At 38.5% G+C, this 23,410-nt stretch overlaps 3 protein-coding genes across 5 annotated transcripts in view; 1 reads left to right on the forward strand and 2 right to left on the reverse strand.

Moving 5' to 3' along the window:
- Positions 1-696: 696 nt before the first annotated feature.
- LOC692643 (hemolin) lies at positions 697-6,677 on the reverse strand. Of its 2 annotated transcripts, none has more exon segments than NM_001043623.1 (6): positions 697-1,026; positions 1,913-2,115; positions 2,749-3,342; positions 4,325-4,454; positions 5,787-5,863; positions 6,659-6,677. In NM_001043623.1, coding segments are annotated over 5 exon segments (1,233 nt in total). In that variant the 5' UTR covers positions 5,833-5,863; positions 6,659-6,677; the 3' UTR covers positions 697-766.
- A 9,699-nt stretch (positions 6,678-16,376) lies between these two features.
- On the reverse strand, positions 16,377-21,674 carry LOC101735603 (uncharacterized). The gene is made up of 3 exons (XM_004926654.4): positions 21,653-21,674; positions 20,399-20,956; positions 16,377-18,622 (listed from the first exon to the last, which is right to left on the reverse strand). The coding sequence occupies exons 2-3, from the start codon at positions 20,499-20,501 to the stop codon at positions 16,395-16,397; spliced, it is 2,331 nt and encodes a 776-aa protein (XP_004926711.3). The 5' UTR covers positions 20,502-20,956; positions 21,653-21,674; the 3' UTR covers positions 16,377-16,394.
- A 350-nt stretch (positions 21,675-22,024) lies between these two features.
- The window catches only part of LOC101743523 (exportin-7-B), a 42,913-nt gene continuing 41,527 nt past the window's right edge, over positions 22,025-23,410 (forward strand). Inside the window, exon 1 of one of the 2 annotated variants that reach the window (XM_038019743.2) lies at positions 22,025-22,131. In XM_038019743.2, coding sequence (XP_037875671.1) covers positions 22,117-22,131 — 15 coding nt within the window. In that variant the 5' untranslated portion in view covers positions 22,025-22,116. The remainder of the gene's footprint in view (positions 22,132-23,410) is intronic. The other variant, XM_038019744.2, reaches the window with a different exon arrangement.

Raw genomic sequence — 23,410 nt, forward strand, 5'->3', positions numbered from 1 at the left:
CGAGCTCACAGCCCACCTGGTGCTAAGTGGTTACTGGAGCCCATAGACATCCACAACGTAAATGCGCCACCCACGCATATTTCTGCCGTGAAACAGTAATGAGTTTCGGTTTGAAGGGTAGCGCAGCTGTTGTAATCATACTGAGACCTTAGAACTCATGTCTCAAGTTGTGTGGCGGCATTTACGTTGTAGATGTCTATGGGCCTCGGTAACCAATTAACACCAGATGGACCGTGATATTGTCCACCCGTCTAAGCAATAATAATAAAAAAATATAAAAAATATGTGTGTAATTCACACGTGGTAGAAGTGAAACCTTCAAAAATTAAAATACAACTATCCTAAATGTCTAAGACCTAAGTATATGTAAAATTTTGTCATTATTAAATAATTGTAAATCATCTTTTATAGTACGAGGTAGCGCCCTCTGTGAATTGATATTTTAACTTCACGTATAATCCTAAATTAAAATTAATTACAAGAGGTTTCATACACACGTTAGTATTAAAAAATCTACGTCTAATGTGTTCTATCTCATTCTCTCGCCGGCTGAATTCTATACATTTATGTGTTTGTGTCTCTATGGACTTATTTTTTCGTTTCATGAGTTTGTAACCACAACGATTCTAAAGAAGTTTCACTTCAATATGAATTTTCTCATTGGCTTTCTAACCAACATAAAGGAAACAATAAGTATAGTTTTTATTTATTTAATTTTTATTGTATAACACATATGGCCGCCTTAGGCGTGTCGCCATTATAGAATTTAAGCGACTTGAAGAGCCGTTTCGGCGTATTCTGCGCCGTGCTCATTCGAGGCAGTACACCCGTAGTAGCCTTGATTAGATTTATTGACAGCCTTGATCACCAGTCCGTCACCAGTGACCCCTTCGGTCACGGGTTCGCCGTTGTAAGTCCACGAAACTAGAGGTGACGGAATTCCTGTCGCCTTACAAGGTATTGTGACGTCCTCGCCTTGGGTTGCCAGCGTTCGTTTCTCTGGTTTAGTCGTGAAGGTTGGTGCACCTGTGAATATATTTTTTTTAGTTCCTTGAACAATGTTTTTTTTAATTTAAACTAAAAGTATTGACTTAGGGACTTGGAATATTGAACTTAATTCCCGATGATAATGCAAGAAAGGGACGAAAGAAAGAAAAGAGATGGAAACCTTATTACTTTTATAACGTCAAATCATTAGCGCGCGCCTAGACTTGTAAGCGTCTACATAAAATATTGATTGGCAGCAGTGTGGCAAAGTATTTTGAAATATAACGGTCACAATTTAAGAATGATTTTCAAAATAACCGCTTGACAAAATCATTATTTTGTTCGTTAAAAACTAAAAAAAAAACACAAAACTAAATGTATTTTGACTAAACTAAAAAACCGTTAAATTTAAATGCTTCTAAATCCAAAATCCTAAAGCTGACTTATTGGTCGGGTGGTACATTCCGGGAACAAAGCTGTAAAAAAAAATCTGTCAATTGTGTGTTGCCTGGGTTTTATATTGGGTAGGGATCGGACGAAGGTACAGGGGAGTCGTTTTGTGAGTGACAGACCCATATATACTTACCGCGTGGTCCCTCGGCAAGGGGTCATGTGAAGAGGTTCGGTCTTATTACTGGTGGTAGGACCTCTTGTGAGTCCGCACGGGTAGGTACCACCACCTTGCCTATTTCTGCCGTGAAGCAGTAATGCGTTTCGGTTTGAAGGGTGGGGCAGCCGTTGTAGCTTGAGAGCTTGAGTATACTTGAGTATACTTGAGACCTTAGAACTTATATCTCATGGTGGGTGGCGCATTTACGTCCTAGATATCTATGGGCTCCAGTAACCACTTAACACCAGGTGGGCTGTGAGCTCGTCCAATCAATAAAAAAAAACCCTTAAAAATATTTGGAAATTTTCTACTCACTGACAACACTAAAGGTGATTGTGTGTTGCAGTCTTCTGCCGGCCTGATTGTCTACATCGCACGTGTAAGTGCCCGCGTCCTCTGCCCAAACCTCCTTGATGACCAGTCTCCTCCCAGAGGACCTGTTGTGGCGGGTTATGCGATCCTTGTAGGTATTGTCCACGTTTACACCGTCCTTGGACCAGCTTGGGTGGGCTAGGGGACTGGAAAATTAATAATCTAAATATTAATACGAGAAGCAAAAACTTTGTACCCTTTGTTACGAAAATTACGCGGACGGAGGACTATGACATTTCTCACACTTATAGAGAATATAGAGAAAGAGTGCAGAATGTTAGTAATTTTTCAAATTATGCATAAAAAGTACATTAAATCAATAAAAATAAACATTACACACACTACCATGTATTTCACACACACACGCATGCATACTGTTTGTTTATTTTCTTATTGCTTAAAGTCTGTGGTCAAATTGAGAATGGATTAAATATTGTTCGTCTTTATTAATATTTGTCTAAAGTGTAGTCTTGGCGAAATCTATCATTATAGAAGTATAATAAACAAGCTTAAACAATAGAATCATAATAGTGTACAAACTTATAATTTCAATTGATTATAGTCGAATTTCAACTATCGCAGGACCATTAATATAACAAACACACGCTTAAATTGCAAATCGAACTAACAATTAATTGATTTCATATCTTATAGACACCTGTCATATTATATTGTAATGTCATCGGTCATTGACACGTGTGTGCGAATTGAAATGTCAATCTGGCATTTGGGAGTCTTAAAAAAAATCAAGATAACACAGAAAAAACAATATCACTCACGTTCCGCCATAAATGCAGTATAGATACGTCAGATCGCCAACTTTCGCCACCACGTGGTCACTCAAGTACTGAGGGATCAGCTCTCCATACGTGGGCTCCGAGGCGGGAGTCACTTGCGTGATGTAATACGTGACTATGGGCACACCCTCGTCGGCGGCAGGAGAAGAGGCCATGCAGACCAGCTTGGTTTTATCGTTGGCATCGTCAAGACTCGCATTGGAAAAGTACAGGGTTCCCTCGGGTGAATAAGTCGCTCTTCTGTCCATGAAGTTCTCAGTGGAGCCGTCCTCGTCATGATGTCTCATCCAGCTTATGGTCGGCTTCGGGTAGCCCCCGGGCACTGGACAGCGGAGTTCAAAGGGTTTTCCTTCGACCACCGTCACTTTTTTCTCCTCAAATGCAGGAGTCTCTATGTACGTACGGCGGAGCTTAGTGGCCCTTGTGCTGGCGACCCCAAAGTCGCTTTTGGCGAAGCACTGGTACTCGCCTTCGTCCGAAGCTTTGGTTTGGGTGAAGACAAGAGAGCCAGCGTCGATAGTGGTGAGCGTGTCTTGACCGACACTAAAATGCATGCCGTCTTTTCGCCACGAGTATCTGAAAATCGTGGAGTGTCAGGCTTAGTGTGGATAGCGCCGTAAACGTGACTTGAAGAAATTAGGTACATAAGTGAAAGACATCAAAACGAAATAACTTAAAAACGAATTTTGTTTGTTTTCATATCGAGGTGTGAAAAACTAAGTATTTGTTTAAAACAAAGTTTTTGTAACTTTACCTGAGAGTCACTTAAAGTTTAAAATTTGGAAAACATATTGTGCGGAGTGACGATTGGGTGAGTCTAATCTACTTAATTAAATTTATAGCATCGAACTGTTGATGCTGATACCAAATAAAAAGCAACTTTAATCACAAAGATAAATGTCGCGTTTTAAGCGAAATGTCGCTTAAATTAAATAACCCTTTACCGCTCGATATTATTTCGAATAAACTAAAAAGGATATTTTGTAATGTTATTGTAACAAGAACACTGTGCTTAGTGCGATTTTTTGATGTGAAACATCTATAGCCGCACGTAAAACCGATTTCTGGCGTGGCGACGTGTCGCCATGCGCAATCGACTGTGCGATTCTCTGCCACTCGGTCCGGCGTTAAGCCATCTCTCTCGCTACACCGAGCTCGGATACCTATAGTGAAGTGTAGTAGTAGTGTATACAGTGCTGTTTACTACAGTACAAATAACCTGTGTTTTACTTGAAAACAAATAATTTTTTCGTAATATTTTATTTTATCATTATGACTTATTTAGTTATTTAGTTCCTATCACAATCTGTTCTTTTCTGCATATTACTCTTACTAAATAATGTCGATGTTTCACAAATCTGCTAGGCGTCCCGTAACGGCTCATATTTTTGAACGTTCTCGATAGCGTAAAAGTTAGCTCAAATTTGTAAGCACTTTGAACAGCGCCCCCAGCTGCAAACGTAGGCAAACATTCCAACTCCATAAAAACATGAGTTAACTTTTACGCTATCGAGAAAGTTAAAAAACTCGCACTAAGCACACAGTTTGGTATACTCACTCGACACCACTGTCGTCTCCCTCTGTGGCGCACTCCAGCCTCGTGGCCTGTCCCTCTCTGAACAATACCTCGGCCGGTGCCTCCTTGAGAACGGGAACCTTGTCTCCGGAATTAACGGGCTGCCCCGTAGCTTAATTATAAAAACAAAAAAAAAACATTTAAAGTACTATCTTACAGTATCTGTGGTCTTGTATATTAAGTACTATCTATGGAGGGTAAAAGTAAGGAGGACCAGCCTAATGTATTAAAAAGTGTATTAAGATGGCGCCACAGTAGCAAGTGGAAGGATTTATAAAAACAGCGCCATAAAATATTAGACTAGGATATTAAATTAAGATCAAAAAACATTTCGTACATAAATATGCATAAAAATAAAAAGTTGAGATTTTAAACACTGCATATTTTTTAACTACGCAAGTAACGGAAAATATTAGGTTTTTTAGTATAGCATACTTCACTCTGCTTAAAACTGTTAGGTTCATCAATCATTTCTACTTCGTACACTAGCGCTATTTCGATAAGTCTTCCAACAACAACTCGCTGTTTACTGATGGACGCTTTTCAACCTGTCCCCTTTAACAAGACGGTCCCCCATACTTCTACCCTCAATGGTATTATCTTATAAATTATCTATGCCTTTGATGTCGTTCGGCGAATAGACAATGCTAGAGTACTTTGCATAGATAATACACATAAATTAGTTATAGACAGCAACTCAAGCACTCAATAAAAATGTTTACGGGCGTCGGTCACTAGATGGCTTCGCTTCGATTAGTTTTTCATAGCTCCTATTGATGGCGGTAACAAATTACCTATCCTATATTTTTAATGAAGGATTTTGTAAATTTTCAGAAACCATCAATTGATAACATTTAATCAATTTGTCTATAACAAATAAAGATTTGTATGATTTATTAATTTTTTAATTTCTGTGTTTAATTACACAATAATTAAATGCCTTAACTTTAATAACATTTAATTATAAGGGCATCCGCTACAAGGTGTCGCTGGTTTCCATACAAAAAAAAATTATTGTCTTAAAGTATCGCAGTTTCAGGGCACTGGTACTTTGGAATTAAAAAGAAAAATTGCCGAAAGAGCTTTGGAACTATCAAACACGTATCCTTAATAAATAAAAAATCTTTCAATACAACATTTCGATACTTAATAGTGAATTGTAAATTTAAAAAAATCGAATCCGAATTATTAAAGTATCTACCAAATTCTATTTGATTTTAATTTCAACGTCAACTGTTTTAAGGCTGAGATTTAAAAATGTCATATACACTAAATAGTGGTTCGTAGGTTAGACTTTATTTCATTCAAAATAAAGGTCACATTTGTTCATCACCAAGAAGAGCTTGGTTCGTTTTTTATCAGTCTACTTCTATCGCTTTAGGGAATTTCTTGACAAAATACACATTTCAAAAACAAATTATGAAAGAATAAAGTTTATACTCACTGTAAATAACACATGTTCCCAAAACTAATAACTTCCAGGAATTCATTTTGATTCTGAAACTTAGAAAACTTCGCAATCTGAAACACAAATTTTAATGTTTTTATGTTTCATTTTTTTTGCGCCATTGAAGACGAAAGAATTTCTGTTTTTAATTTAATACTAGATGATGACGGTTTTTTTTTGATAACGCCATCTTGTTGTGTCTTTAAAGCGGTTAGTTGCCCTCAATTAAGAAAAATAGTATTATTATTCGCCAATAGATGTCGGGAAGAGTTGATTATTGAAAACACGAATAAAACAACATTTTCCGAAAATAAATCGTAGCTAGATCGATTTATCGCCCCCGAAATCCCCTGTATACTAAATTTTATGAAAATCATTGGAGCCGTTTCTGAGATTCAGATTATATAAGTATATATTAATATACAAGAATTGCTTGTTTAAAGGTATAAGATATCATACCTTTTCTGTAGATAATCTATTTGTTATTTTTCAATACGATTAAAATAAAATTAGTTCAAATTTTAACGACTTCTTTTCGAACGAATGGATATATGTACTTTGTCAGTAAAATATGTAAAGACGTCCATTACTATAATGCCACAACTGCCAATATATACTAAACGCGTATGAAAAACGCATTTAATACTTTTTCAAGATTTGAAAAAAAAATATATATTTTAACATTACAATTAAAAACACAATACATATTATAATAACTTACATTTTTTAAATAAATTTAAAAATGAATTGACGGCATAGTAATGTTATGCATGTAACTAATTAAAATTACTTTTTTTATTTTAAAAAACACACAATAATAAAGATTAAAAAGCAATAATACCATAGACAATTATTATTGTTTGACCCACCTGTGTAGTCCTTCTTGGCGGGAAATGCACTGTAAATATGGCCGACGCTGTGCTCTATATATACAAAAACAGTCATAAAGTTACGTTGCAAATTCTCAAGTATGAGATAACACGCGAGGAATCTTTACAGGAAAATCACTTATCGTGAATATTTGCGAATAATTTTTACTAATTTATTCAACAAAGCATTTTTAATACGCGATTTTAGTGATGTGAAGAGCGTTGAAGATACTTAATATTCTTTCAATTGATATATGCTTTTGGCAGCCTTCTGCTATTTAAGGGCAATATAACTTATTGCTAAAATAAATGTTTCCTTAGAAATAAAGAAGTTTCTATGGATCTCCGATCCGGTGGTAGATTCTGCGAAGCGCTGCTCTTGCTAGGACCGGTGTTAGCAATACTCCCAATTTGAGCCCTGTGAGCTCACCTCTTCATCTACTCTTATCCCATTAGAGCGGGAGATGAAAAGCTGTCTGCATGTAGAGTACCTTCGCGAAAAAGGGACTCACACCAGTTTGAGGTTTCCCTACAGTAAAATTAGGAGGAAAAAGGAACATTCTTTTCCCTACCTAATCGCTGGTAGCTAAGGGGCCATTCCAAATATGCGAGGAGGGTTAGATGAGCCCACGGGCTCGGTGTGAATTTGCTCACACTGGCCCTAGCAAGAGCAGTGCTTCACTGAGTCTACCACTGGCTCAGAATCGGGACCCACTGAGAAGATCCGGCGTGTAACTCATTCGGTAAAAGGAACAATTTGGGGTGGATCCTTGGGAATCTCTTGGTCTACGGTGGGAGTTCGGTTCTCTCCGCGCTCTATACCGTATGCAGCATCTCTACCGCAGGGAACCACTGTGGTCATTCACAGTGCGTTTCATGAGATCTTTTCTGCCACATACCATCCATGCTTTAGACAGAACTCCCCTTCGCGGTGTCTCCCGAGCGCTACGGCTTGTCCTTCTTCGAACGAGGCTCATGGAGAGTGTTAGTGAGAGAGTGACGTAGGCTACCTTTTATTCCGAACAAATATCTCGCTCTCACGAGAAAGTACACTGGTATTTTATCCTTAATCGCGCGGGCGAAGTCGCGGGTAACAGATAGTTAAAGATTCAAAAACATTATCGGTTCAATTAGTAAACGAGCAAATATAATACTCTTTACTGGTGGTAGGACCTCTTGTGAGTTCGCACGGGTAGGTAGCACCGCCCTGCCTATTTCTGCCGTGAAGCAGTAATGCGTTTCGGTTTGAAGGGTGGGGCAGCCGTTGTAACTATACTGAAATCTTAGAACTTATATCTCAAGGTGGGTGGCGCATTTACGTTGTAGATGTATATGGGCTCCAGTAACCACTTAACAACACCAGGTGGGCTGTGACCTTGTCCACCCAACTAAGCAATAAAAAAAGTTTTACTCCGTTTACAGATCATGGGGTAGAGTATGCTTTTTTTCTACTTAAGCTGATGGTCTAGAGTACTCTAGAGAGACCATATCAACGTCGCCGGGCCAGTAGTTGAGCTCACGGGGCTCAAACCTGATGATATTGCTAACACTAACTCTAGCAAGAGCCGTGCTTCGCAGAATCTACCACCGGATTGGAATCGCGATCCACTGAGAAGATCCGGCGAGAAACTCAGTGGGCTGTGTCTGTGGGTTAATTTGCTCGCCGAGCCCTCCATCACAAGCGACGGGTTCGACGAGAACGATGACCGGTGCTTGAGGTACCGGAAAGCACCATTAGTGGATCGGGAGGATCCGAGATGACGTGCTTTGGGCGACGTCGACTGTTTACCATTTGGTCCGCAAGATCGGCTAGATGTAGTTACCGGCGGCCACCAGAGCGTTCTCGTGTCGTGCGGCTTTATCGAAATGGGAAAGTAGAGTCTGCCTAGAATAAACGCGGCACGGTCGCGGACTAATTTTATATGTGGGGTTTATATGTGCTAGGGTTCGGTAACCCGTAGGCAGCGGCTTGGCCCTGCCCCTAGCATTGCTGAAGTCCATCGGCGACGGTAACCGCTCACCATCAGGTGGGCCGTATGCTCGTCTGTCTACAATGGCAATAAATAAAAAAATGTGGGCGGAATGTCATCGATGCATCCAGGATGACTGGCACTTGAACTTCCTGGCTCAGGGTATTGATTGGCTGAAGAGGATAATCGGGGGGGGGGGGGGGGTAGCTTTTTACGTCTAATGCGGGAGGAGATACGGCTTGAGTTCCCCTTTCGATAGAACACCATTGTGGTTTTCGTTGGGTTAATGTCGATGCGAAAATGTGTAGATCGTACGGGATTATAACAATATTTATTATATACGACGTGAAAGGCATGTGACACGAATACATTTTAACACAATGTTCGACTCGATCTAAAATGAAATTTAAAGGTACTGAGGTAAAGTTCAGAGTCGCAAATCGATTCCGGAAGGCACGTGAAGCGATTTTTTTAGGAATTCTCAAAACACAGTAAATAAATTACAATCGTAAATAAAATGTAAATGTAGGCGAATATATTTCACGGATTGTCTTCGAGCAAGCCGGGCAGCGATTCAAATGGAAGTGAAATAAATAATACATTGGTTTAAAACTATCAAATAGATATAATACATGAATGTAGGTTTTCAACGTTCAAAATTTGAGTACCTACTGGATAAAACAAAGAATTATGTGTACATAATTATTATAACTATGGCAAAGAAGTTGCAAATTTGTTTAGAAAGCAAAATTGGCGGGAACGAGTGAGTCTTATGTCAATTGTTTTTTTTTTTTTGCTCAATTATGCACAAGGGTAAGTGAGTCTCCGAGCCTACAGACATCACAAAGTAAGACCTATCCACTTTGAGGCGTGAGGTCGAAATGTCCATTGTATCGTATATTAACATGACTTCTTGCACGTCGCTTCATAAATAATACAAAAGGAACTATCATGGTTAAATAAAGTGAGATAGAATCTTTAAGACGAAATCTTTGAAGGTAATGAGATATGAGATACAATTTTATTAATTTCCCCTTTAATAATATATTGAAAAGAATATCTATAAACTAAAGCACCTTTAACTAACAATCCGAATTAACAATTAATTAATTTTAATTCATAACCTCTAGTTGCCGGTCAGGATGTTAGAGCGAAGTTTTAATAATATTTTAATGTATTTTATCGGTCCTTGACGCGTGTGCGAATTGACAAGTCAATCTGGCGTATTGGAGTCAATCAAAATAACATTTAAAAATTCCGTCACATACAAAGCAAAAATCACGTTATAAACATCTGATATTTGGTTTGTGCTATTGATATGTGCTTTCTGGTTCTTAAACTATCGTTATTTTTTAAATATCGACGAGTAAAAGACTATTTGATTTAAGAAACATTTCGGTTAAAACGCGGCATAGCTGAACAAGTTTGTTTTCTTTATGATATTTTCTAAATTTTTAAGCTTTAACTGGTAGTAGGACGTCTTGTGAGTCCCCGCGGGTAGGTACCACCATCCTGCCTATTTCTGCCGTGAAGCAGTAATGCGTTTCGGTTTGAAGGGTGGGCCAGCCGTTGTAACTATACTGAGACCTTAGAACTCATGTCTCAAGGTGGGTGGCGGCATTTACGTTGTAGATATGTCTATGGGCTCCAGTAACCACATAATACAAGATGGGCTCGTCATTCCATATATGCAATAGTTTTTTTTTTACTTTGACTCTCCTGTAAAATTGCAAAAAATTACGCTTATTTATTATTATTATTATTTTCCTTTATCGCAACATTTTCTGCAAACAGATTAAACAGCCCGCGCTTTTTCACCGTCACGTATTTTCCTTGTCTTACAAATAAGTATGCTTGTAAACACTTTAGCATTATAAATAATGCATGATAATAATGATAATGTAGAGTCTAGGTGATTCCCTCTAACGATATTCCTTAGTTTTTATGTTCGCTTACGTAATTATGAGCGCGACTGTGTCGGTTACACATTTCCAATCCTTTGGACCAAATGGTAAACAGTAGACGTCGCCTTAAGCACGTCATTACGGTTCCTCCCGATCCACTAATGGTGCTTTTAGGTACCTCAAGCACCGGTCATCGTTCTCGATGAAGGCGTCACTTGCGATGGAAGGCTTGGCGAGTAAATTAATCCACAGACACGGCCCACTGAGTTTCTAGCCGGATCTTCTCAGTGGGTCGCGTTTCCGATCCGGTGGTAGATTCTGCGAAGAACTGCTTTTGCTAGGGTTAGTGTTAGCAACGTCGTCTGGTTTGAGTCCCGTGAGCTCCCTATTTGTTAAGGCTACGCTGAAATGGTCTCTCAAGACCATCAGCTTAGGTAGGGAAAAACAAAAGTCGATTCTGGAGTCCCGTTGGCGGGTGCGCATTGTTCTAATGGAATACGCGCATAAATACGCTACGCATTTATGCTACGAAGGAATAACATCGCAGAACTAAAATTAAACCCGCAATATGTTTTTTTATTGCTTAGATGGGGAGACGAGCTCACGGCCCACCTGGAGTTAAGTGGTTACCGGAGCCCATAGACATCTACAACGTAAATGCCGCCGCAAAATTCGAGACATGAGGTCTAATGTCTCTGTTTTAACAGTGCAACGGCTGCCTATCCCTTACTGCTTCACGGCAGAAATAGGCGGGGTGATGGTCCTACCCGTGCGGACTCACAAGACGTCCTGCCACCAGTAATAAAACTGTCTATTTTATATATTTACTGGTTTTGTGGTGTAGTACTACTAGCCCACATTACTAATTTTCGAAATTTCTCAAAACATTTCAGTTAACCCCCAAAATTAGTACTCAGTAAAAGCTCATTCGCGGGGTAGGTATGTATTCCGTAAATATGTCTCGATTACAAAAACCGTCCATATGAATTTATAATTTACATATATGAGATTAAAGGCGATACATTCCTGAGAAAATAAAAAACAACTGCATATATAAAAAAATGCATTTAATTGAAGTTTTTAATATATACTTTAGGCATAATTGTAAGGATTTTTTATTAGTCCATTTGACGACGCGTTTACAAAGGATATGCGGTTGGATACCTTTTTTTATTGCCTTTGCCGGCAGACGATCATACGCCCCACCTAATGGTAGACGGTTACCGTCGCCCATGAACGACAGCAATACCAGGGGCAGAGCCAAGTCGCTGCCTACCGCTTAATACTCTCCACAAGCCTCCCACTCGTTTGAAGAAGGACATGTCATAGCGCTCGGGAAACACCGTGGAGGGGAGCTCATTCCATAGCCGGATGGTACGTGGCAAAAAAGAGCTTTGCAAATGCACTGTCGATGAACGCAGCGGTTCCAGATAGTATGGATGAACTCTGCTCCGATGGCGGGCGGTGCGATGGTAAAAAGGAGATGAGTGATAATCTCGAATAATACGTACATATTGGAATCATTTTTATCAATATGTATGTACCAATGTACCGATTAATTAAGCGAATAAAGGAATCTTTATGTCTTATATCTTTATAGAATTAGTATATGTATTAAGATAACATTAAGATATATCATAGGGAAAGTGGTGCTGGCTCAATCGACAAGTCCTAGAGGTGCTTTAGTGGTAAAAAATCCGCGCGAAACTGGAATAGCTCCTTAGCTACCCGCAAATAGATAAGGAAATAAAAAAATAAAAAAAATTGCGTGCGTACAAAGTACCCATGTCAGAAGTGAAACTTTTTTGGCGAACTAATTTTTTAAGTCTAGCTTATATTTATACAAATCTAAAACTTTAGATTTCTGAGACTTAGAGGAAGGGAAAAAGGAAGATATGTTCCCGCCAAAAGTCTGTCAAATGTCAATCTCAAACCTCAGTGTTGACAGTCACATTATGTTTAGATTTATTTCTAAATTGTAAATGACTAATGTTTTGCCAATTGAATTGACTAATTTAATTTCATGCTATTTGATTAATGTTCCAAATTCTTTTCATTTCATTACAATTCCTATTAACATTTTTCACAAAAAAATTATAAAATATTAGGCTGTATGGTATGATAGATTTGCCTTTCCAGTTGGAAAAATACAACAACAACTACTACTGATATTTGACAAGTATGTACTTAATTTCAATAGTAGTTTGATGTCACTTCCGTTGCATACCTGCGTGACGTTCTGTAAAAATTTTACCCTCATGCGCCTAAAGAAGTTTCACTTAAAAAAAAATTGTCAGATTATATCGCTGCTAATACAGACGTCATTGATCCATTAAAAGATTGAAATTTGTAAAAAACATTTCCTATCAAAAAAAATTACTTCAACTATTTGAATGAAGTAAACATAATTGAAGTTCAATTAAAAACACCGAAATTTTGATGCATACTTATATCAAATAAAACGCACCTTTATTCACATAGATAAAAACGTAACCCAGCGGTCGGGAAACCGGGGTAAATTACCTCAAACGGGGTAAAATTAAATTCTGGGAGGTAAAAATGAAACTTTTGCGAGTAATAAGTCTATATTGAAGTGAAACTTCTTTGGAATCGTTAGATTTTTAGTTATTGCTTTCTTTTCAAAATTATCATGGGGGGTATAATATGAAAGATACTAAAAAGAAGCGATTTGGTTTTTTTTGTTCTTCGCCATGGGGTAGGTAATATCAACTTACACAAAAATGTTTTGGGGTAATAATTAAAAACGTTCCCCGACCGCTGAAAGCGAAATGTCATTTAACCAAATAACCTTTCCCCTCTAATTCATTTAAATCATAGACTACCTATAATACATTTAATATGATTATATAGTTCCATAAACACACTAATAAAAATAATAAGAAATTTTATCGAAGTAGGTACCTATGATTAAACTAAATTTATCTAAAAGCAATTCTTATGTCCTTCATTAATGTGAATATTGACAAAGGAGTGTTGATTAAATTATTTGTAAAGACTTGTAAATTATTTCACGACTTAGGTACTAGTTTCACGACTTTATGAATTGCGACCATTGCGACATGAAAATAATCGCATAGGTAGGTAGGTATGTCGTAATCCGAACCGGCACATGATAATTCTAACGCAACATATTTCTCTAAACGATATTTTTTCCTTGTTTTGATACGGGCTCGGTGAATTCCTTTATTCGTTGAACGTGGTTGTGAATTTCAATAACTAAATAACACATCATCGGCCGGTGATGACTAAACATTCCTTTCATCACGAGTATCGTATTGCAGTCATATTGATTGTGCGCCATATTACTGTGAGCAACATGCAATTTTTCAGTCGACACATTGCTTAGATGGGTGGACGAGCTCACAGCCCACCCGGTGTTAAGTGGTTACTGGAGCCCATAGACATCCACAACGTAAATGCGCCACCCACCTTGAGATATAAGTTCTAAGGTCTCAGGTATAGTTACAACGGCTGCCCCACCTTTCAAACCGAAACGCATTACTGCTTCACGGCAGAAATAGGCAGGGTGGTGGTACCTACCCGTAAGGACTCACAAGAGGTCCTACCACCAGTAATTACGCAAATTATAATTTTGCGGGTCTGATTTTTATTACACGATGTTATTCCTTCACCGTGGAAATCAATCGTGAACATTTGTTGAGTACGTATTTCATTAGAAAAATTGGTACCCGCCTAGAGATTCGAACACCGGTACATCGCATCGCTCAACACGAATGCACCGGACGTCTTATCCGTTAGGCCACGACGACTTCAAAATTTTTAATGTAACAGGCTAACAGGCATCGATATATTACCACGATATTATATAATATATCGATGCTAACAGGCATCTAGTTTTGACCAAAATAAAGATCTTCGAAGATATTCCTGTCGTATAGAGAAGATATTCTCTTTTTACGTTTGTAAAACGAAATATTATTGTAACACTAAAGTGGTTGATCGCATACGTAGATCAATACAGCGCTTGTGGAGAGTATTAAGGGGTAGGCAGCGACTTGGCTCTGCCCCTGGTATTGCTGAAGTCCAATGGGCGACGGTAACCACTCACCATCAGGTGGGCCGTATGCTCGTCTGCCTACAAGAGTAATAAAAAAAACACTTAATATATCGCAAAGTTATTAGGTATTACACCTATATTAATAGTTATTATACCTGACGAAGCGTGTTGCGGATAATAATATGTACTTTTAGGTTATTAAACTACCTTGCATTTTGATTTATATAAATTAAATAAAATATTTACACCTAAAAAAGTCACTAAAGTTAAGTTGCGTTGCCCAGTCGGTAACCTTTTCCAACCATCGACGTTTTCTTTTTCTGTTATTGTTTTAATTTGTGTAAGTTATGCTTGAAATAAATGTTTATTATTATTATTTTTAAATAAATTTGATTTATGGGTTATTTTTTTTAAATAAAATTGGAAAATGATTTTCATATTTTATGCCATTCAGCTTAGGACTATTTCGATCGAACTGAGGCCTAGTGAGTGCCATCTAGTGATACTCAACAACACTAATTAAGAAATCAGACAGTAAATTCTTTTGCTTAATTATGCTAGATGTCGCTATTTAAAACTCTGCCTTGTTCAAAACAAGTTTCAGTGCTGAAGTTTTCAGTTTTTATTTCTTAGATGGCGCTGTCGACAGCTATAAGCACTGGCCTTTATTTCAGTCTAACAGCACAAAGACTACCGGCCAGTAATTTATAAATGATTTTAAAAATAGTTTTAAGTTCAACACAATTGTTTTTTAAGTCGATAATTCCGTAAGCCAGTAAGCAGTACAATATAATTTTAATGTTTTTAAATAATACGTGATACATTTTTTGAAACAGCACTATTATATTAAGACAGCAGCGATTTTGTAGGCAGTGGCTTGGCTCTGCCCCTGGCATTGCTGAAGTCCATGGGCGACGGTAACCACTCACCATCAGGTGGGCCGTATGCTCGTCTGCCTACAAGGGCAATAAAAAAAAGACAGAAGTATTTCATCAGAGTGCTCACAAAACTCGGCGGTTGAAAAATATGGGGAATCAAGATTCTCAAGCATCAATAGGAACCGGAGGGGCTTTGTGTGATGTACCGTATCTTCCATGAGGAATGCTCTGTAGAATTTTGAAAATAATCGCTTCTCTTTTTTACCTTCCGCCACCGGAACAGAGTTTTTTTTTTTCTACCTAAGTTGATAGCCTTGAGAGGCTATGTCAGAGCAACCTTACAAGTATGTGAGCTCACGGGGCTCAAACCTGACGATGTTGCTAACACTAACCTTAACAAAAGCAGTGCTTCGCAGAATCTACCACCGGATCGGAAACGAGACCCACTAAGAAACGCACTAGGGTAATAAGTAGTGTGATATTAATGTGGCAGTTTTAAATGGAGCGAAGTGTGCCGAGATTTGATGCGTAATTTGACTTAATTTTTTTTGGCGCCATCTTCGATTTTTCACCACTCGCTACTTGTATCTATACTGATAGCCTTGAGAGGCTATTTCAGCTTCACCCTAGCGTGTAGGTGAGCTCACGGGGCTCAAACCGGAGTGTTGCTAACACGGTCAGTGTGAATTTGCTAACACTGGCCCTAGCAAGAGTAGTGCTTCGCAGAATCTACCACCGGATCGGAAACGCGACACACTAAGAAAAGCGCTAGGGTGTAGTGTAATAGTAATAAGTAGTGTGATATTAATGTGGCAGCTAGAAAGGGAGCGAAGTGTGCCGAAAAATTAAGTACAGTTGGTGTGCTATTTGCTAGTCCCTTCATACTTATGCGATTCCCTACGAGTAAGTCAACCAATAAAAAGACACAAATTTCATCACAAATCTTTATTCAGTTGTCAACCAAGAGTGATGCGTCAAAATACTTCCAAATAAAACGTGATAAAATAAACTAGCAATCGAAAAGTTCGGTCGAATTGGAAAGTTCAGGCATGGATTTCCTTTGGGGCACGGGTCGGTTAGTTTGGGAGGTGGCGTCTGCTTGCAGCCATCTTTAGGACAGACGACAGGCTGCTTCTTCTCCCTCTTCAATTCGGTCCACGACGGTATCGGTACCCAGGGATCAAAATTTCGAGCCAATAACCTATCAGGACTTACGGGATGGCCGGCGTCCTCATTGAGGCTCATATTTAAGTCTGGGTTATACTTTGGACTTAAATGAAGACCAGCTCCGCGGCGGTAACCGTTTCTTGACGACTTCGTTATATCAGTACTAACTACCATAGCGTATAAGAATAGTGGACAGTAGATAGTGGGAGTGTCAGCGTTCGGATTCAACTTCAGTGCGTCTTTGATGAAGAACGATTGGCATTTTTTGAATTTATCGCACGGATTTTTCTTCTTTGGCGGACAGGGAGGCGGACAGACAGGCTTGCAGGGCTTAGGGCACGGCGGGGGAGGGGGCGGACAAGGTGGGAGCGGAGGAGGGCAAGGGGGAGGACACTTCGGGGCTGGAGGCGGACATACAGGAGTCTTCTTTCCGCACTCACCTTTAACAGTCTCCGCTGCTATAGTGGACATCCTGAGATTTTGAAGTCCAAATTCGCGACAGTATTCCATGCGATTCCTCTCCCGCACCCTCTTCATCAGCTCTGACAAAGACACCTCTCCGTCAGGCTTTAATTTGGGGAGTGGTCCCAAAGCAGCTGATATGTTGGCGTTCATTGGATTTGTAATGTCTATTGAATCATTCCTAATTTTATCTGACACCTTATCGAGTAAAATTTGTTTATCCAGATTCTCTTCATCGTGTAAGCTTGCGTTTCCTTCTGTCTGATGTTCGTCTGGTACTGTCTGTTCCTCTTTACAGAGTCCTTCAGCAACTCTTATATTTAATTGGTCATAATTTAAATTAGGCTCGAAAGAATGCGTCACATCTTCTTCAGTTTCGATTTCTGGTCCATTAACTTCCTCTCTGGCCTCGAAAGACGGAAACAGTCTCGCCTTTATCATTTTTACTTCGTCATTTCGATCTTCATCAGCGCGACCTATTGCCGGCTCTTCGTCAATGCCTTCCACACGATTACTTGAGAAAAATGACTGTTTACTATCTACGTCTGAAGGTTTTCCAACTTTCTGTGTATCTATATCACCCGATTTACTGACATTGTGGTTAGGTCCAATTTCATTGTAAGCAAAGTCTTGGTCGTCCATTTGAAATCTATAAGTTGGTTCCTCCCTAATCATACTAAAGGGAGGGTGGAGTTTTTCAACTTCCTTCTCAAACTCACGACTCTCTAGATCTATTTCAGTCTTTTCAACAGTCTTTTTCGGTTTCTTTAGCTCGTCTATCTCAGCCAAGCCATTCCCTAGTGCTCTGCGATTAGAGGCCTGAGGTACTCCCAATTGCTTCATCTCATGTATTAATCTCCTATCGATTTCATTAACAGGATTATTGAGGCATTTCTCGGCTATTTCATCTAAAGTCGTTTGTACATCAGTTTCAGGCCCCTGTTGACCTTTCTTCGAAAAGTCTACCTTGGTATTATCACGCAAAAGCTCACGTTTATCATCCGAATGTTTTTGTTCTGTAGTCGCTAAAGGAAACAATTTAGATTCCTTTAAGACTTCAATCTTTTGGTTTGATACATCTTTTCCATCTCCGAGCGAGCTCTTCTGTCTAGATTTATCGTTAATAGCCAAACAAATGGCGGCTTCTTTTAATTTCTCCCCAACGTTTTTCGCATCAGTATTGTCTAAACGTATTCCGATATTGTTGTCCTTAGGTAAAATCGTTAGGTCCTCATTAGGCAAGCGTGTAGCATTCCCCAGCATGTACTTATCATCCCACTTTGCGTCTTTACCAAAGATCTCATCAATTATCTTCTCGCATTTAACACAACTATTTTCATCGGCACTTAATCTCGATAAAGCAACATCTTTGCATTTATCGCTGGCTTTGTTGAAAACATGTGCATCTTTGGAATCTTCGTGTACTATCGGCTTATTGGGACCGAATACTAAATCGATTATTTTCTTACATTTAGCGCATTTAGCCTCGTCTTCGGATCCGCTCTTTGTGCTCTTTTGTAGTTTGCTTTGCAAAATCGCAATACCTAAAACCAATTTGACTACTGGTATGGACGGTGTAACCGATTTGGCAGATTCGAAGGTAGTATAGCGTCGCTGTCAAACCAAAATCTGTTATGTGCAAAAACTCTATTTAGAATTAACGAGTAAAAACATTTTCGAGTATAAAATTTTATATGAGGATGAATTTTTTAAAACTGTATCAAATGAAAGCTACAGATAAAATATTAAAGCTATATAACAGTTTTTTGTTAAACGGTAGATAGGGCTGTGAATAATACGAGTAAAAATATTTTGGTTTGACAACGACGATAGGCTGATTTAATAGATTTTTTTTTTATTTTGTCAGGGGGAAATCACCGGACTTCCGGCCTCCACGGGGGGTGGAGGGCGGGACATGTCGGAGTTGAACCGACTAAACCTCCTGTCACTCAACAACCAGCATCCACACCTCGCATGACTTCGGTACCCTCTGTATTTTGTACCGTATGTTCCATAGGAAGTGCTCTGAGGAATTGTTCGAGATGATACTTTCATCTCGTTTTTACCATCGCACCGCCCGCCACCGGAGTAGAGTTCATCCATACTACCTGGAGCCACTGCGGTCATCCACAGTGCGTTTCCAGAGGTCTTTTTTGCCACGTACCATACGGCTATGGAATGAGCTCCCTCCACGGTGTTTCCCGAGCGCTATGACATGTCCTTCTTCAAACGAGGCTTGTGGAGAGTATTAAGCGGTAGGCAGCGGCTTGGCTCTGCCCCTGGCTTTGCTGAAGTCCATGGGCGATGGTAACCACTCACCATCAGGTGGGCCGTGTGCTCGTCTGCCTACAAGGGCAATAAAAAAAAAAGAGACAGAACTCATGAAAAGGCAGAGGGGACAAAGGGAAGCGCTTAGTGCGGAGCACATCTGTCCCATCACTCTCCCCCTTAATAGAACCCTTAATATGTTTCTAACCGGGCGTTCTTCACTCGAAGGTACATTCAGGTTTTTTTTGCCTGCTTATTCGCTGCTATTCTAGCCAGCGCGCGGACGACGAGGTGAACTCACGGGCTCAACATTAGCGAATTTGCTAACACTAGCCTTGGCAATAGCTCAATCTCCGAACTTATCCTTACACTCTAACATTACTCGCTTACATGAGACCGAAATCATATTTGTCTACGAAAAGCGGGTACCACTAAAGATAGAAGAGTGCTGTGTGTTTAGTGCGAGTTTTTTAACTTCTCGATCACGTTAACGTTAACTCAAATTTGTATGGAGTTGGAAGAGCGAGGGAAGTTTGCCGCTAGGGGCACCTCGCAAAAAACTCGCACTAAGTATTGCTTAGATGAGTAAACGAGCTTACAGCCCACCTGGTTACTGGAGCCCATAGACATCTACAACGTAAACGCGTCACTCACCTTGAGATATGAGTTCTAAGGTCTCAGTATAGTTACAACGGCTGCCCCACCCTTCAAACCGAAACGCATTACTGCTTCACAGCAGAAATAGGCGGGGTGGTGGTACCTACCCGTGCGGACTCACAAGAGGTGCTACCCACCAGTAATTACACAAATTATAATTTTGCGGGTTTAATTTTTATTACATAGTGTTATTCCGTCACTGTGGAAGTCAATCGTGAACATTTGTTGAGTACGTATTTCATTAGAAAAATTGCCACCCGCCTGCGGGATTCGAACACCGGTGCATCGCTACACACGAATACACCGGACGTCTTATCCTTTAGGCCACGCCGACTTAAATCTTATTAAATTAAAATTTACAAACAACAAATAATCATAGTCAGATATGTACGTACTTTTGGCAATTTTACCGTGTGTATTGCAGTCGGCGAGTGAAATACGAAATAGAAATGCCGCCGGGTTCGCTTTATTTACCGTCCTCACCGCGGCGGTCCACATTTTGTATCGAAACTAGAAGTGATGGGTGTAACTTCAGTTGAAAACTACATTTTCATTTTCTTTTTGTATAGGTATATGATTTTTTTTATTTTTGAAAACTATTAATTTGTCACATTCCTTTTCTTTTAATTCGCTTTAGGTTACTTCAAAATTAAACTTCTTTATTTCTAGATTAGAAATAGCATTTGCGGCCAGTTTTATGATTTCGTTAATAAAAAGGTTAAATTGAAATTAAAATCTTCATGTCAGCCGCATATTGGACGAATTGTCGGACGGACTACGTCCGACTCCCATCCACGTAGGAGGTGGCCACCCCCGGTGACTGCAGTATGGTTGGCTATAGCAGTGTCCTGGTACAATATTCAGAGAATGCGCTGCCCTTTTTTTAGTTTCCTTTTGTGATAATAATGGAAAGAGATAATGTGATGCTTGACACAGAATAGCTTGTAGTTGTCCTAAAACAACAAATATTATCTAATCAACATATAAATTAATGTTAAATAGTCTTTCGTTCGTATTCGATTGGTAGTTTACAAGTTGTTTCGGCACAGGGAATGGTGTTCTTGCGACATTTTTTTTTTTAGATTTTCGGGATTAATGCCTCCGTAGATTGACTAAAGAACCCAAAGTTTGTTTTATTAACCAATATTTCCTGCCGCGGGTCGTTCTAAGATACAACATTCCAAAAAATGTTAAGATATTCCTTCATTCTATGACCAATAATGCAGAGGTATGGGCCTTCCATATTATTATATTAAATGTGAAAGTTTATTTTGACTGCTTTTACGTCCAAAGGACCAACCGATTGACATTAAACAAATTTAAAGTGAAAGCCTTAAGTCAGAAGACTGACATAGAATATCCCGAAAAATCATCTCATTCGCGCGAGAAACTGAAAACTTATTGTCTTTAGAAAAATTATGTGACACATAAGCAAAAAATTGTCACTTTTCCTTTAATACTCGTGAGAAGCGACAGGTAACAGCTCTTAGAATATTACACTGGTTAACGTTAGCCCTTTAACTGTAGCCTACCCAGACGCATATTGTGCGATTGACTCCGATTATCCGGCATGTTTACATCGCTCGGCTAAAGGCAATCTACGTAAAACCTACACATTTTGTATAGGCTGTCTAAAACAAAAACATTACCAATGATTCATCCACTACTATTATTAAAGAGAAAATTTAAAGGAATCGGAATGTATGGGCAATACCTGTGCCTGGACGCAGGGTGACCAGTAATTATTTTACTTAATTTACATAAATGTAATTTTTGTATTAATATGATTATAACGATTATAATGCACAAATTACGGCTAATAATACTGTTGTGATCTTTGCATTATTAAAATGTACGGAAGTAAACTGAAAACGAATAATTAACTTTTAGTTCATGCTGAATTGATCTATCTGCACTTTCATTTCACTATCTAAATTTTTAAGTAGAATTCCATGATAAAAAAAATATTTCGGGGGTTTTAATTGATTTCATGAATAAATCAAATTATAAATCGTTTTCAGGCGAAAACTCGTCTTATTTTAGCACTAGCTATCAACCATGTTTTTTCAGTTGATAAAACAAAACGTCATTTCAATGTGTGAAAATAACAAAGATGGCTGAAGAACAGGTGAGAATCAAAATATTACGAATTTTGTACGATTTTAAATGAATTAGACATGTTTATTAGACTTAAACGTATCAAAATGGCATTTGTAACGAGTAACTTAAAGATTTCCCGAGTCCTGTCTCACTTAACACGTAATTTAATTGTTTATTTTCCACGGTAGTGACATCGCGATAGGTCAAACTTTAGTAATTTATTTTATAATATTCAGTGAATTACCGGCAGAATTCGAGTATGAATACTTTAACTTAATAGCCGAAAGATGTTGACTTATTTGCACCGGCTTTTTGGTTATATCGCGTTATGTTATTGTGTCAAAACCCTGACATTGTTTCTAATATTTTTTAATTTTCGCCAAATTACTTACGAGTTATACTTTTCCAATTATAAAGATTTAAATTTATTTCTCTCAAAGTAATTTTACTAGACACGATATTAAATTAGGTTTTTTTCTTAATAAAATTAAAAGTAAAACTTATAAAAGAAAGTTTTAATGCAGCTTTAGAAAAAAAAGGACACTTTGTATTCTAATATAAATTAAAAATATGAATAATGTTAGTTCTCAGTCCAATATAAAGCCACATTAGTAGTGGGTGACCATAGGCTAGAATGTCTTGCTTCAAGAACCACTTGAAGCAAGACTACATTTCAAATAAATCATAACTGCTTATTTGGTGTAGTGTGTTAGCTTTAAAAAGGCTTTATATGTAAATATAGTTATCAAATAAGAACATTTCTTAGTTTTTAACCATTAGAAGCAAAGGCGAATGAATCCAGTCCTTAGCTAAGTCTTTATAGTTGCTATTATTTTCTGCTCGAGAACCTTAATACTGTAATTCTTTACATACTACGAATTTAATGAAATAAAATTTGGAAACAATTTAATCAACTTTTAATGACATTTTAACATAACAAAGGAAGCAGATTAACTAATTGACTTAGTTGGCTTGTGTGTAAAAGGAACTTTAATGAGAAAAGTCTGTGATGTACAGGCACTACTTTAAAATCAAATATACCATGTTATGAAGCATTATCTTAGAGTTCATGGGCTAAGACGTGGCTTAGGGTCCTTCTCAACGCATTTCGAGATTAGGGAGTATTTCCATAAGGTGAATCGGATTGACAACTGCAGTTGATGATTCTGTATGGAGGAGGTTATCTGCATCACACACTATGATTGTGACACTCAATCATGATTCATGCAGGTGATGTATGAAGATAACCGGAACCTGAATATTTTATGGGTAAAAGGTCAGGCAATTGATTGCCCGATTCCTAAAAA

This window comes from Bombyx mori, chromosome 24, assembly GCF_030269925.1.
Source record: "Bombyx mori chromosome 24, ASM3026992v2".
In the NCBI taxonomy this organism is placed as follows: Eukaryota; Metazoa; Arthropoda; class Insecta; order Lepidoptera; family Bombycidae; genus Bombyx; species Bombyx mori.

What these genes read in the sequence shown, in the direction of transcription:
- LOC692643 (XM_062675527.1), bottom strand. Translation starts at nt 5,832, where the DNA reads ATGAATTCCTGGAAGTTATTAGTTTTGGGAACATGTGTTATTTACA. An exon ending in GGGAACATGTGTTATTTACA is followed by an intron (nt 4,455 to 5,786) that starts GTGAGTATAAAC and finishes TTTATAATTAAG; the next exon opens with CTACGGGGCAGCCCGTTAAT. An exon ending in TACTGCATTTATGGCGGAAC is followed by an intron (nt 2,116 to 2,748) that starts GTGAGTGATATT and finishes TTAATTTTCCAG; the next exon opens with TCCCCTAGCCCACCCAAGCT.
- LOC101735603 (XM_004926654.4), bottom strand. Translation starts at nt 20,501, where the DNA reads ATGTGGACCGCCGCGGTGAGGACGGTAAATAAAGCGAACCCGGCGGCA. An exon ending in ACACGGTAAAATTGCCAAAA is followed by an intron (nt 18,623 to 20,398) that starts GTACGTACATAT and finishes AATTGGTTTTAG; the next exon opens with GTATTGCGATTTTGCAAAGC.